At 46.4% G+C, this 15,528-nt stretch overlaps 1 protein-coding gene across 6 annotated transcripts in view; it reads left to right on the top strand.

Annotated features, from left to right (window-relative positions):
* The window catches only part of AUTS2 (activator of transcription and developmental regulator AUTS2), a 798,248-nt gene that overhangs the window by 709,622 nt on the left and 73,098 nt on the right, over positions 1-15,528 (top strand). For all 6 annotated transcript variants that reach the window (XM_054210341.1, XM_054210344.1, XM_054210343.1 and 3 more), the window contains one exon: positions 13,206-13,254. In XM_054210341.1, coding sequence (XP_054066316.1) covers positions 13,206-13,254 — 49 coding nt within the window. The remainder of the gene's footprint in view (positions 1-13,205; positions 13,255-15,528) is intronic.

The following is a 15,528-nucleotide window of genomic DNA, read 5'->3' as shown; positions in this document are numbered from 1 at the left end:
AAGTGAAACTAGACAACAAATTTACCACAAGAGGTCAACCATATGGCATGAATCAACCTCCGATACTTCCAAAATGATGAGCAGGGAGGAATGTTCCCTTTGGCTGCAACATTAGCTCAGTTAGTTCTCGTGATACAAATTAAAAGGTCATTTGCATTTATATTTCTTCTGTTAATCATCATATGAAAAAACCTCTTTGTTTTAGACACAACATTGTGTCCGTGCTTTCTCTCGTGCTGTAAGGTCAACGCATGTGTGTGATAGACCCTTCCGTTCCATAGCAGAAGGCTGTGAGGTCCTAGATGAGGTTCTGCTCTCACCGGAGAATCAAATAGTAGATGAAACTGGGCAACGTTCGGTTTTTGGTGCTACCTGCATGTGTCTCGTTGGATTTTCCTCCCCTGAGGAGTGGGAAATAACCATGTCCTTTGTCTCCTGTTTGTTGTCCTGCCTGTTGGGTTGCGAGGAGTCTCCCCTCCCAGGTGGTTGTGCTGTATCTTGTGCCATGAGACCCCTATCAAAAATTTTTTCTGGAGCCCAAACAGCGGAGTGGGTCAGTGCAGGGGAGATGTGCCATCACCTGTGGCCCGTGGCCCACCAGGATGATGGCCAAGGTGTGTTTCTGGAGGTCCCGAGAGGTGGAAAAGAGATAAGTGTTGTCCCTCGGGTGATGGTGGCCCCTGCTGCAGGGACAGGGCTCTCAGTCTCTCAAGGAGGGCTGCGTTTTGGGCAGATTTTAGGCAGCTTTCTCTTACTTGATGCCCGTATCAGCAACCCTCATTGTGAGATAAGAAGTCTCTCCTCCCCCAAGCCAGAGGTCCACCCAGTGAACTGCCCAGTTTCCCCCCACCGTTTTGCCCCAGAGGAGGAGACTTTTTCTGTCTGTGCCTTCTTTTCTACATCCTGAAGCTCAGATGCAGCTAGAAAATCCTTTTTTTAATAAAAAATGTGGCATAAATGTAAACTATGCAAGTGTCAGGTTTACATTTATCCTTATAAGGTGCATCAGCAGTAGATGTGCTTTCCTGCTAGGCTTATTTATTGAAGTGTTCTGCATGGCAAAGGAAATATCTCCAGTGTTATTTTCAGGCTCAGTGAACTCCAGAATGTATTTGTGAGTTTCCCAGTTATGATGACATCAGCGTGGAAACGCGAGGAAGGGGACTCGGTGACGGTAGGCAGCTTTCCTGCCACTGCTAATTTACTGTCTTTCTGAGAACCAGATTCTAAACACTTGAAGTATTAACATCATTTCAGCTCTTAAGTAAAACTAAAGAAGTCTTTTCATCTTTCCATTGAGTGGCGGGCTCCTTAAGTAGATCACAAGCTTTATGCCGCTTTGTCTGAGTGAGGAGGAAAATTTTAATTGTTCCCATCTTCTAGTGCAGGTATTGATTAATAAAATGTATTAGGAAAGATCTTGGCCTACTTTTTGCACCATCAAACAAGTACTTAATGACTGTATTACTATGAAAATGGCATCGCTTTAAAGCATTGGATTTGAGCCCCTTTGTACTTCGCTTTCATTTCATTTTTTTTTTTTTCTTATCCCATTATGAACAATAAAGTTTCTCCTGTACTTTCATATTACCCAACGGAAGGGAGGGGAGGCAGTGAGTAGCTCTTAGTTGAGGGTACCAAACTGGGCCACGCTGGGCGCTGCGGTGCCGGGGCCGTCCCCAGGCAGAGGGATGCGCTGCCGGCCGGGGAGGCTCTGCAAGTGCAGACGGGTCAGCGAGCAAACGTTAGACGGCACAGCTGGATAATTTACTCTAATTTAGCATTTGGTGGGTAGGAATATTAATATGATTCACATGCTAAGAGGGAGAAGGCGTGTTTATGAGGAACGTTACTAACAGGTCTGTGTAGGATAAAGAACGCTGCCTCCCACCTCGCTTAATTGTCTTTCTGCCTTTGGGTCCCGTTTGTAGAATCTCACTTGTTTTACACTCCTTTGCAGCTTTGTAGCTACACACCGGCCTCCTTCCTCCCACCCCACATTCCTGCGCTCACCGGTACGTATCTCACCTCAGGCAGAAAGTGCCCGTATTTTGCACACTTGCTGAGTGGCAAATGCCATCTGAGTTGCACCGGTTTACCGCTTACTTGTAACACGCTTGGTTTTTAAATACGTTGTCTCATATTATAGCTGGGAGTTCTTGGAAATCCTGCCTTTTCATAGCCTCTTGATGAGCCTCTCCAGTTTGCACCTTGCCAGGCCACGACGTCGCACTAAACACTTCTGGTTTAGAGCACTTGGAGCGTTAGTACAAAATTGTGAAGACCTGACAACAATGTGATGCTTTCAATCTTGATGCTTTTATCAAACCTGTCTTTGCCCGTTCCTGCTGATGTGTTCCAGCCAGGCTGGCTACCGAAGCCGAGTGGGGCTTATGGTGACTGGAGCGAGAAAGCATTTCTTGCTGCAAACACCCCCACGTTATTGCAGAACACTTCATAACCTGTAAATTCGGAATTAAGGCTCAATGCTTTATGGTACCCATACTGGGAAGTCCCATGTCTGCAACTAAAATATGCACCGTGGTGACAATAACACTTGGATTTTATGCAAGGCTTTTATATCCTGTGCTGAAAATTGAGGCGCGGAGAAGTGAAATGGGAGTCGACTGCTTCCCGCACCAGGGAAAACCTGAAAATACGCCCCCGGCTGACACCTAGTCTGTAGCTGCTGGGCCACGCTCGTACCTTAAATAAAACGTGTGTCAGTCCCCCTCGGCAGCCACGTGGGGCTGCGGCTCGGCCGCACAGAGTGGCTTGGGTGCCACGTTGGGGTGGGAGGAGTGGAGAAACGCGGTTGCGTCGCTTAAAATAGCCAGAAAAGGACCCTTAGTCCTTTCTTGCCTTGTTCCCTTCACATTCACAAATGTTCATCGCTGTCTCTCCCTTTTTTTCCATCCTTCCTAGGGGCGATGACTGACAGATTAATATATGTCTAGCTACGTGTCTTAGAAATCAAAAGGAAGGTGCTGTCAGAATCGCTTGTCAGAAAATGAGATTAGGCACACTTGTCATTTGCTGAGGATTGCAGTCTTTCAGAGATAAGGTTGCATTTAATGAGTGTAAAAAGCCTCCTTGTGAAAAAGGGGGTGGTGCAGGAGAGAGAGAATGATTATTTTTCTGGTGTCAGCTGAGTGCTTTATCATATAACTTGATACCATGGCACCCTGGCAGGCACTGATAATGGCTGCTGGGGCTATTGCACCTCTTCAGCTGCTCTGCAGCTTCAAAAGTGATGACTTGTTACCTGCTTTTAAACTCTCCTTGGATGTCGAACCCCACTATCCTCAGGGAAAGAAGCAAAAGCATGTGCGGCGTGTTTTAAAGAAAGACCTGTGAAAACACACAGCATAAAGGGAACGTGCTAAATGTATAGCCACTTTCCCCAGCAAACTATAAAGAATACTCAGCGGGTTTCAGTGAAATATGGAACTTGTCTGACAAGTGAAGGATAACTAATGAGAAACAGAGCTGTATCCCACTGAAACCAATTGTGTTTTGTTATGGAAAATATTTATCAAGCTTTTTTTTTTTTCATTTGTTGGTTCTCCTAACAGTGCCATAATAACTCCTCTTATGTATGGTACTCGGTTTCTCTCATATACATCTCGGTTATTTAAATCTGCAGCGGGGTGGGTGGGTTTTTTTGGGTTATCAATTGGATATTATCATATTGTACATGAATATTTTAGGGGAATGTTTCATTCATCAAAGTAATGGTCATTCTTTTGCCAAGTTAATGTCTTTGCACTGTTTAGAAGCTGGCTAAACGTACAGATTTATTGTTCATAATGTACTCTCTAAATATGAGATGACAGTCAAAAATGGAATTTATCTGTTCAGCAGAAGAGACCCTACATTAGCTACATGTTTTTGCAATAGTATGTCTTTACTTGGCATACCTCTTTTAAAATTATCCTTGGAAGAATAGAATTCTGCCGTATATTCTCCTCATCAAATGAGATGTGATTTTCATTATTTTGCTTGAATGTTAGAAAATGAAAGAAATTACTTGATTGGTTTATGGTGCTGATTCAGCATTTTCTGGGCTAAAAATGACCTGAAAGACAGAATGGGATTACAGCACGCAGTAATGGATGCTTTATTCAGTGATAAGAAAGTCTCTTCTTCTGACCAAGAAGAGGAGAATGAAAAATATTTCTCTCTTATTAGTTGATTCAATACCCAGATATTGGCAGACGTATTAATTTGAAATACTTCTTCAGTTGCAGAACCTGCTAGCAGGCAGAAATTAGGGGAAGATAATGGCCAGAGCTTAAAAGTGGTGCATTTATGAAGTCTACGCACAGCAGTGCTAGTGGATGGCGAAGAATTTATATTTTTTTTCTTCTTACTCAGTGATAGGATCTTACAAATGTTCCCGGTTAGACTGTGTAGTGTCGATAGCAGCTCGGGAGCCCAGCAAGGTCTGTAGAAGCTAAATCCAGCTAACCCATGTTTCATCGTGTATTTAGTTACTCAGAGTTCAAACCACAGGAAGGTCTACAGGAGACGAGATAAAATGCGTGTATTTTAGAAGCTAGAGCCAGGAATGTGTTTGGGGATTCTCGCTCTTCATCACTGGCAGAGGGAAGGAAAGATGATTGTGGTGTTCACCTCAGAGATTTCACACCATTTGGAGAAGCGTGGGGGAGAAATGGCTTCACGCTTGTAGGACAGTGAAGATTTCTCTTTGGTACAGTGCTGCGGTTCAGGAGATTATCCAACCTCCTCTAGGCGTGCAAAACCAGGCTAAATTCTGTCCTCGGAAGCAGTGGAGACCACTTTTTATGTAAGTTTTATAGGTCCAGGCCCATAAGGATGGGGAAGAGAGAGCAGCCCTATTGTTCCCCGAGCCCCACTTTTTATCTTTGTTTCCATTTGAAACCAAAATCATAAAACTGCCTGCAGAGCAGTTGCCTTGCTGTTCCTCTAAATGAGAATTCCAGCTTTTATGCTAATTCAGTTTCAGGTTTCTTTGAACCTGCAGTTTATGGGCCTCTGCTTAAAACTGCAATCTGTTCTGCATAAAAGAAGGGATTACAAAGTGGTTTAGTTTTGCAAGTGCTGCAGAAAAATAAAAATAATAAAAAAGTTGCACTGTCATTAATACGCTCTCGCAAAAAGTTTTCTGCTTTGTCAAACGAAAAGCTTCGCTTGCGTTGAGAAAGTGCCCAGGGAGGTTATATAGTCCAGCAGTTCTGTTTCCTTCTCAAAGGTGCGTTCAGTTTTGGTATCCCATTTCCCGGCCCTACCTTGCAGAAGGCCCCCACGAGCTCTTTCTCGGCTAGAAGGGCTGTCGACAAAGCGTCGCTCTCATCTGTTGCCAGGAGCCTGGGGCCGATGCTGCGCCTCCTGGCAAATCCCAGCCTTGCCGCAATTTACTTTTACTTACCTTTTTACGGCATAAACCGGCGGTGATTTTGCCATTGTTTAGGTCACTCTCAAGAACGGGTCCTTTTCTTGAACCTCTTTAAAGCATTAGAGTTTAAGTACTTTCTGGTCGGGACATTATGCCGTGGCTCACTGTTCAAAGTCATAAAACTCCGCTGATAGCTCCATAAATTCTTTTCTTGGGGAAAAGAACCTGCATCTCCTATCCAGTAATGGGCAAAATTATGTATGTTTTTAAAGCATTACAGAGGACTTTATAAGGCATCGTAATCACGCTCCGAACTCAGACACCATTGTGTCTTCTGGAAAGATTAGCAATTTAATGGAAACATAAATGTTTCCAGTCTTTCACAGAATACCAAAGAATTGGAATATCCCGTTTCCACGTTGCCAGGAAAAAAGCTGCAGAACCTTCCAGGTGAGGTGAGGTTTGCCATAAATAATTTAATCCAATATAATCTGCTGTAATTTCAATATTCATTTGCTCCTTGTGCCAGGGATGGGTAATTCTTCTTTGGAATTACTCTATGACTTGGAAACAAATGTCTGCTCCTCTGCCTGCCGTCTAGGCGGGTTTAGGTCATTTTTATGAAACGGTTGGATCTGAAAACCTCTTTCAGAGAGTGAAAGATCTTGAAATCGCTTTTGATCCAAGCTCAATGCACTTCATTTGGCTGTTGTTGTGGCAGAAACAAATGTCGACGCTGACAGAGACCACAGACAGATGAAAAAAATCCTGGCAAGGTCCCACACAGATAAGAGACAGAAGGTTTCAAAAAACTATCCAGGCATATCCTAAAACACGGGAAAGTATTGCTGTCAAGAGAGGGGGAAGCTTGATCCAAAGGCCATGGAAATCATTAGGAGGTGGTGGGGTGGCGTTTTTTTCCCTTTGATTTAATTTGGCTTTGGGTGAATTCCTGAACTCCAAACTCCTCATTTAAAATTATAAAACGCATTTCGTGCGTGTATGATGTTCTAGCAGGAAAACAGAGGTCCTCGACTTATCTCTAAGGCACGAATAATGAACATAATGAGGCCCACAGCCCTGCCAATAAACCTGAACAGCCCGAGGGAGATGAGTAGGTACATGCATTTCTGATTTTGTGTATGCTGAGATTTCAGGTGTGGCATGCGGTTAACATTTGAAAAATCCAGTACAGACAAGCCTGTAGTTTAATCCAGGCTAAATTTATCAAATTAAAGTCTTGTGAGGAGTCTAGGCTTTAATTAGACCAGTTCTTTACCATGTCGAGATGTAGAAAGTCTTGACCAAAGTGCTCATAGAACAGATGAGCCGCCACACCTTAATATTACGCATTTAATTCCTTGTCCAGGTACCGTCTCGCCGTCCGCACAGTCCCTGGCTCCTCCGGTTGTTGTGCGGAGAACACTCTCCTGGTTTAATGCTTTTATTAATTTATTTTTGGTGGAGAATGAAAACTGCACTCAGGCCATGCATTTCCTTCGCTGAGCTCGTAAAACAGCCGAGCGACTGCAATGGCTTTTGGCCGCTCTCCGCTGTTTGTTCTAGAAACCAGAGGTGAAGCCATCTCTGCTGGGTTTCTAGAGGAGGAAATGGAAACCACCTCTCTGACAGCAGAAGATGACTCTTTGCAATATATATTTATTAGGAGATGCAAAAACTGGTGAAATTTTAACAGTGAAAGTCCATGCTCAGATATGTTGTAGAAATCTTGGGATAACCCTGCTAAGGGGGCAGCTTCGAAGAACTCTTTATTTCCTTTGCTGTAACCTGGACCTGAAGTTGGCCATGATTTTTTAATTTTCTGATGAAGGCGATTTGTCGGTTTCACCGAAGTATTCCCTCTCCTGAGCAGACACACAGGGAAAGCGCTGTAGTGTTTGCAGACACGGTCTGAATTTGGGGCTGTTGTGGATGCGTCCGACTCCTGCTTATTGTTGTCGCTTCTGTTGTGCATCTCCTGCGTAGCTGTCCCGGTGGAGACCATTGCGGTCGGTGCAACTATTCCTCAAGTAAGAGCTTTGGAAAAGCCACGATGTAATGCTGAGGAGAAAAACTGTTCTTAAATGGGTCGCACAGTGATGGACTGAGGAACGAATGAGAAATGTTTGCATAAAATCCTGTAGTTCTACACATCAGTAATTGGTAGAAATGTTTTCTTAGGAGCTTTATTTTAAGTGTAGCACTTCTGTTTGCGTGGACGGTTCGGACCCTGCCTTCCCTCCTTCCCCTCTCTCGCGGTCAGTGCGTGGCTGCACCCAGGTCACTGCGCCGCCGCTCGGGGACAGCCCGGAGCCATGCGCCCACCGCGGCGCCCAGGAGAAGGGCTGTCCTTCTTCATTGTACCCCGTCCCCAAGGCCAGGACATGAGCTGGGCCAGGACATGAGTGCGTCGTTCCAAGCTCCCCTTGGATTTCGGGTGCGTGACGCTTCTCCTGTCTCAGGTGAGGCCAACCACGCATCCACAGCCCTTGCTCTGGTTTGGATTTCTGGCGGGTGTAGGTAGTTCCTGTCTTTTCCAGAGGAGAATCACCTCCTCCAGGCTGAGCTCTGCTGCGGGGGTGGAGGTGAGTAGGGTTTGTCAACCCTGTTTCTGAGAATTTAGCTCAAATCCAAGTGAAGCCCACTGGAGTTTAATTCCACTAGCACTCCCAGTATTGATTTGAAACCAATTTCAAGATTTGAAATCCTGAAAACACTCCCTTGAAATCCGGGCTCCTTGCGAGCCTGTAAGACCTATCTTAGCACCTATCCATTTCCCAGGAAACACCTCGTTGCGTGGGGATGCCGTGCCAAGGAGCACCACGGCCTCTCCTTCACAGCAGCTTGGCGTATAGGAGGCATCGTTTGTCTCCAACTGCCGTGCTTCAGTGAATAATCATGTATATAATAGTGTAGCTGTGCGTTTATTTTCTGCGGTGGCTATTACTAATGGTGTGCGGCGCTGAAGAGAAACCTCCAGTGAGTAAGAAACCCACTGCCCCTTGACAATAACGTTTGGTGCTGGAACTAGAGTCAGGCGGGGTCCCTGCAAGCTGAGGAGCCCCGGCCCCACCTGTGCGTCCCAGAGCCCCGTGTCTCCGGCAGGTACAAATTTGCAGCCAGCTGGGGGGCTCCGCACCGGCCACCCTGCCTGAAGTCGGGGACATTTTTTTTTTCCATTTTAAAAAAATTGAATTTCCGTTAAAAAAAAAATAAAAAAAATTATTAAATGCAATATGGTATTTTCGGTTATGTTTCCTCCCGCCGAGCCTTAGCGACCGACGCTGGTGTGCCGCGATCTCCGGGGCAGCGGGGACCGTCCGGCTCCGCGAAGGGGTGTGTGTGTCCTCCCCGCACCCCGAGGAGCGGCCCCGCCGCCGCGAGCGGAGGCTCCGCGCCCCTCCCGGGGGGGCTCCGCCGGCCCGGCCGAGCCGCGGCGCGGGGAATGCGCCTCCCGCGGATGCTCCCCCCGCTCCGTCGTCCCCCCCCCACGCCGTCGGGGACACCGGCGGGGCGGGGCGAGGGCGGAGCTGGCGGCGGCGGGCGGGGAGCGGCTCCGGCAGCGCCGCGCAGTGCGGAGCGGAGCGCCCGGCAGCCCGCAGCCGGGCCGGGCGGAGCAGCGCGGAGCGGAGCGGAGCGGCCGCCCCCCCGGGGATTACAGGCATTGCGAGGTTGTTTCGGCGGGGCCGGAGGAGCTGGGGCCGGGCCGCTGTCTCTCCCCGATGGAATTCACCTGAGCGCGGGCGCGGCGAGCCCTCGGACGGCGGGAGGGACGGTGTCCCGGCGGGAGCCCGCTTTGTCTCGGGAGAGGACGGGCATGACTTTTTAAAAAAACAATAATAACCACCCCCCCAAAAAAATATCAAAAAGCAGAAGGAAAAAAAAAAAAACCCAAACCAAAAAAACAACCTAAAAAGCCGCCCGAAGGACGGGACGGACCCGCGGAGGGAGGTGCGTGGGCAGGAGGGGCCGCGCCGCCCCGGGACCCGGAGTTGCCGCCGCGGAGCCGCCGCCGCACATGGTGTTCTTTGTCCTGCCGCCGCGGTGTTAGCGCTGCCCGCGCCGCCCGCCCGCGCCGCCGCTCTCCTCACGGGGATCCGTCTCTGCGGGGAGCGGGGAGGTGGGCCCGGCTGCCCGGGAAGGATGTCCGCCGGGCGGCCTCCCCTCCGAGTTGTCCCCGAAAGGATTAGTTGGGCTTCGGCTGCGGGACGCTGAGAGCCGCGCTGGACCGGAGTTTCCCGGCGCACCCGCACGCACCTCCCGCACCGCCATGAGCCCCCGCTCAGCAGGTAACGCCGCGGGGCCGGGCAGGGTGGCGCGGGGATCCCCCCCACCACCTCCGGCGGCGGAGGGTGGGGGGGCAGCGGCCGGTCCCGCCGCGGGGGGGGGGGGGGGGGGGAGGCCGGGCCCCGGCACCCCGGACCGGGGCGGGTGGTGGGCGGCGGCGGCGCTGCGCGGGGTCCCGCGGTGGCTCCGCGGGGCGCGGGCAGGTGCGCGGCGGCGGGGCCGGTGCAAGTGCGGCAGCGGGGGCCGTGCCAGGAATGAGTCAAACCGCGCTGTTTGGACAGGAAATATTTTAGTCATACGTCCACTTGAATGACAGCACATTCCTGGATGGGGGAAAAACACTCGTTAGGATGTTATTTTTTTTCTTTTTCTTTCTTTCCTTTTTTTTTTTTTTTTTTTAAGCCGAGGGATTGCTGACTTGTTTCATTTCATGTTGAAAAGGATTAAGCTGCGCTTGGTAGCGAGGGGATTTCGAAGGGACAACGGCCAAAGTGCCGGGCAGGGAAGTGTTTCTCGTCTCCCCGGCCCCGTTCCCGCAGCGTCGCGCACAGCCGGGGCTGGGTGGCTCCTCGCACCCCGCGGGTGACAGGACATAAAGACCCGGGATGGTCACTGTGTCCGGCTCCCTCTGCGTTCCCAAAATGTGAGGTTGCCAACAGACAGCGGCTTTCCCTCAGCTGCTCGAGTAAGGGGCTGGCAGTGCTGAGGGTGAAGGGGAGCGAAGAGGCCGGTTCGCTGCCCTCGCCCGTGAGGGACGGTCGGGCTCCGCTCCCAGCCCTCGGGGTCCGGCCGCGTCGCCTCGCAGCACCCAGCGCGGAATAACAGCACTTTGTTGCCTGAGCGGATTCCCGTCGGCGCGGAGGAGGGTTTCGGTCGGCACTGCGAAGGCGTTGCAGGTCATCCTCCTGCGTTAGTGCCGAGTCGTTGGGGTTTTTCACGTTAATTTGGGGTTTTGTTCCTTCGGTGTTGTTGCACGGTGTGGCTACCGAACGGTGGAAAAAAAAATAGTTGCATCAAAACCGATACAGTATCTTGTGTGCTGGCAGAGATTGTGTTTGCTATTGTGTCGGTTATACGTTACCCTAATTACGGTTTTAGATTTAAAACCAAAATTTAAAGTAATGAAATAGGCAGTGAAAGTTCCATCTCACGGTTCAAGCTGGTGAAATGGGTTATTTTTGTGGTAACCCAGGCAATGGGGTTTTTCAAGTTGCTGTTCCATTCAGTAGCGTGTGGTCAGTAATGCAAAATGAGCTCTACTCTCGGACAAGCTTTGTCTTGGTAAAATTATTCCTTTTTTAGTTGCATATTGTACTGGTCATCACCCCCCCGGTTTGCTCAGGAGTGATTCTCCGGCAGGATGAATTGTGCACCACATTATGCCCGAGAAGTGACACTTCCAGATTTCACAACAGGGTTTCTGACTGGTTCATGCAATAGCACAGAAAAAGATTTCACCTGAAAAACCATAGTGTAAAAACAGTCTGTTGGTTTACGCTTGGCATTAGAGCAAACTTCTTAAAAAAAAAAAAAAAGAAAGATTTTTTTTCTCTTTCTAGCGTTTGGAAAAATCAAGCAAATAGGAAACTTGCAGCTTCCCTATGCTGTTTCATTCTGAAACAGTGAATTAAAGTAAGGGCTGAAACTGTAAGAAGTTTGTTTGTTTTTTTAATATTGCGTTTTCTTTCTGAAAAGAAAGGATGGTTTGGAGAGTTTTGACTTCTGAGAGAAGGTGTGTTTAAAAAGACAACAACAGATGAAAGTCACTGGAAAAGGTTATTATTTTTAATCAGAGCAGGCTGGCGAGGTTAGGAAAGCATTGGGCATCTCTTAATTTGTTGGACTAGTACTGGACTGCTCTTTAAAGCACATGGCCTTCTTGATCTCTTCAATTTGTGCATTATTTACATATTTTCATTAATTTAGAGAAAGTCGTCACTGAATAATAAATCCATCATTGGGTAATAAATCCGGTGTTTACAAGGTATTTAATCGAGAAGAAATCCACCAGCTCAGCTTTTAAATAAGCTAACAGTAATCTAGTAAAATCTGTCTAGAAGTCTGAAAAAGAATAAAGCTATTTTTAATAATTAATCATAGAAACCTTGTACGTTGCGAACTTGAGGGCAAACAAATTATTTCAGTGTATTACTCCACTACGATATGCAGCCTGAACTGTATCTACTTATTTGTCGGTAATTTCCCACCGAAGTTTTTAGTGCAGTCGAGATTCCTGATATGTGTTTATTGTCTGATGTTTTTTATCTGGTTTTGAATTCAGAAATTCCTACCCTGTAACAAAAAACCCGCAGCCTGCTTTCCAAATAGACAGTGGTTTTAATTATTTTTCCCGAACCCGGTGAGAAAACAGATTCTAGGAGAAGACTAAAAATCTTTGTCGAGTGTTGCGTTTCCCCCCTGTTTGCAACATCTTGTTACTGAGCTCATTTTGTCGGATGTATTTTCAAAAAGCAGCCTGTCTCTCACTGGGGTTGGATCCAAGATGGTTCAAAACTGAAGAGCCCTCTGCGTTTTGTGAAGGTGTAGGTGGGAGAAGTTGAAGCTTTAGATGTGTGTACGTGTGTAGTGTGTGTGTGTGTGGGCGCACACACGGCTGTGCACAGACGCATAAACTCAATGCTCTCTGCTTTGGGGCTCAGGCCGTTGGTAAAATTCACATTTGCAGTGTTATCTTTCCCGGTTTGGTTTCTTGCCATTATAGTTTCTGAAAGGAGGAGCTCAACATTTTTGCGTGAAACTTAAGTAGGGCTTTTTAATAACAGGTAGATTAACCGGCATACTGGTATACAAACAGCAGTAGTAGATAAGGTACTAACACAATATTAGGAGGGAGAAAAAACCTCCCACAGATAAAGGTGGCTTGATGAAAAATAAAATGGATCGTTAGTTTATACAGAGCGTGGCGTCAATAATCAGTTATTCTGACAAAGGCAAATCTTATGTGGAAATATATGCTAATGCTAAATACGAACATGCTCTTTCTTTTTCAAAGAGTATGTAACACCTATAAAATTATTCACCTGAGTTATCAACGCTGCTTTAAAGATGGTAAAAATGAAATGCTGGACATGGTAGGGATCTCCAGAAATACTTCAAAAATTAATTTAGAAATCCGCAGTTCTGCAAATTCCCGAAACTGGGCTGTCTGATTCAAAATCATGACTCTTCTCCGTTGCACAATCAATGTCAGAACGCACTGGATAATCACAGTACAAAAATATAGTTTCTGTGCAGCTAATATGTTGAATAAAAAAAAAAAAAATAATTTCTTTCTTTATTAAATAGAATCTTTCCAAATAAATAGCTGCACTGCAGGGCGGTGAAGCACAGCCAAACAGCACCACCTTATGGGCATTCTCTTCGGAGGCCGCAGCTGCCATTAGCTCGCTTGGTTTTGTCACCTGATTTGTTTCCCTAAAATATACATACATATGTGTGTGTATAAATACACCGCCGTGCCTTTTGAAATCTATCACTTGCAGAAAATGTAACGTATTTTTTTTTATTGGTCTTTCAGGCATCTGATGCCAGCTCTGAAAAACTGTTCAACGCTGTTACAAGTAAAGGTAAGACTGCAATTCACATCACAAACATATTTCCCCCCCCCCCCCCCATTTCTTTTCATGGCAATTTCAATGGGAGATGAAATGTAACTTGTCTTGCAGAAATGTCGCAATCAGCTTGTTAGTGCTTTTTATGTTTCTCTTGGTTTCAGACATGTTCTGTACGCTTGGTAATTGCTTTGCTTAAGCAATATAAAATAAAGGCTTTAAATAATGCATTGCCTGCCAGGTCAGAATTAATTTAAATAACAATATTAGGGAATAGTTTATTTTACAAATGGCTTTAATTTAAGCTCATTTAAATAACTGTAAGAGTTTTCAAAATGTTTTAACTTGATTGTTACTCATCAGCTCCGTGATAGACGTGGAATTATGAATAGCCAATTTGCACTGCTGACAGTAATAACCAGCCAACGTTTAGTATTCACAGGATAATAGTCATAAACCATGGCTTACTGTGCTGTGTGCTTTCTGTAGAGTTAATAAATGATATAGAGGGCCACATTTAAATATTCAGTATCCCATTAATTTCTTCCAAACAGCAATCCAAAGAGAGAGTGGCTAATGATATAACAGTACATTAAGGGAAAACTTGCCCTAAATCAGTGCCAGTGAGCTTCTGTGCAGAGCTTGTCCCGAAGCAGCGTTATTAGAAAGACTGTAGGCTTTCGGGTTTTTTTTTATTTTTAATTCTTATTTTTGGTTTGGTGTGTGTGTGTGTTTGCGAGGAGGGTGGAGGGAGCAGCTCCAGGCGTGAGATGCGCCAACGAGTATCATTCAAAATTTTTTGAATTCTACTCAAAACCTTTAAAATGCGTCTGTTTTCCACCCCACCGTCCTGCTTCTTAATGGCAGTGCCTGAGAGCTGCTGGGTAAAAGGGTGTGCTTCTAGCTGGAAACCCACGGGATTTTAACTTAGTGCTTTTTTTGGAACATTTGAGTCAGTTTACATTAGAGAAGACAGATTTGATTAATTTGGAATTTAGGTCTTTTTTTTGTTGTTGTTGACCAGTTGTGGATTTGCTCAGTATTTGTCCTGCGTGCTTCTCACCAGATTTGGGTTTGTTATTCCAGTGGCTCGTTATGGTGTTTTTCTGTACATTTTAATTCCACGAAGCTGTAGCGCTTTCGTTGGGGACAGTGCGTGGCTCCGTTACGTTTGGGACTCCTGTGCTGGTATGCCATTGCTTCTGAAATCTTTTGCTGCATCTTGAATTATACCTACATTTAATTGTGTTTACGGATCCATATTCCTGTTTTTCATGTATTAGCATCCTTTGGAAGTGCGGTCTGGGTGGATTATGTCTGTGGTGTAACTGGGTTTTCTCATGTGGCGAGTTTATCTGTCCTCCCTGCTGTCTAATGGCGTTTACAGGTTCCCCCTCGGTAGGCGGTGGCTGGGACAAGTAGAAAGGAAGAGTTGTGTGTTTGGGGTGACCCAAGGCCCCCGCGCTACATGTGACTGCATCTTTAGTTTGCTAATTCGCTGTAAAAAGCTTTGGCATTTGAGCAGCCCTTTCTTGGGGCTGGGCCAGGGCAGGAGAAGCAGCGGCGAAGCCACATTCCTGGCGGAGGCCTGTAACCAGGGTGAGGGGCTCTCCTCCCCCAGTGATTGATGAAGAGTAGGCCCCTCTTCCTCTTCCTTTCGTTTTCTTTCTTTCTTTTTTTTTTTTTTTTTTTGAATCAAACACATTTCCCACATTCTTATTTTTGTTTACTTACCGAGCTTGATTCGTGGCATCTATTTGGTTGTGAATACCCATGCTTGACAGGGAGCCTTTTCTGCCGAGGTAGTTTTCTTTGGTGATTTAGTTCCCTTGAAAGGATTAGGGTTTCTTTGTGTAGCCTAAAATCAACATGGGCTTTTCGAGGCTTTGCTTGGGAAACCGTACACAAATAAGCTTTTTAGTGGATGGTAGATTATTCCTTTGCCCCTTATTTCCATCAAAATGGCGTCTTTCTTTTCTCCCCCTGAGTTTCCCCTTAAAGCCATATGCTAATTCCTGTTGGTAACATGAATGACAAGGGAAGAATCAATGCAAATCCAGGTGCGGCCAGAACTAGGCTGACTGGTATTTTCTTTTTTTTTTTTTCTCCCACCCTCCCTCCCCCCCCCTTTTTTTTTTTTTTTCCACTGGGAGAAAGAGATTAAGGGGAAAGAGGGCAGAAAAAGCATAGGGGACAGTTTTGTTAAAGGGATTAGCATTCAAACTACTAAATATCAGGAAAAGAGCCTCAAAAAAGCTCCCCTGTTTGGAGATAATGTCAATAATTGCT

The sequence above is a fragment of the Rissa tridactyla genome, chromosome 7, assembly GCF_028500815.1.
Source record: "Rissa tridactyla isolate bRisTri1 chromosome 7, bRisTri1.patW.cur.20221130, whole genome shotgun sequence".
NCBI classification, from domain to species: Eukaryota; Metazoa; Chordata; class Aves; order Charadriiformes; family Laridae; genus Rissa; species Rissa tridactyla.
Note: the sequence above shows the minus strand (reverse complement) of the source record. Positions and strands in the feature narration are given on the sequence as shown.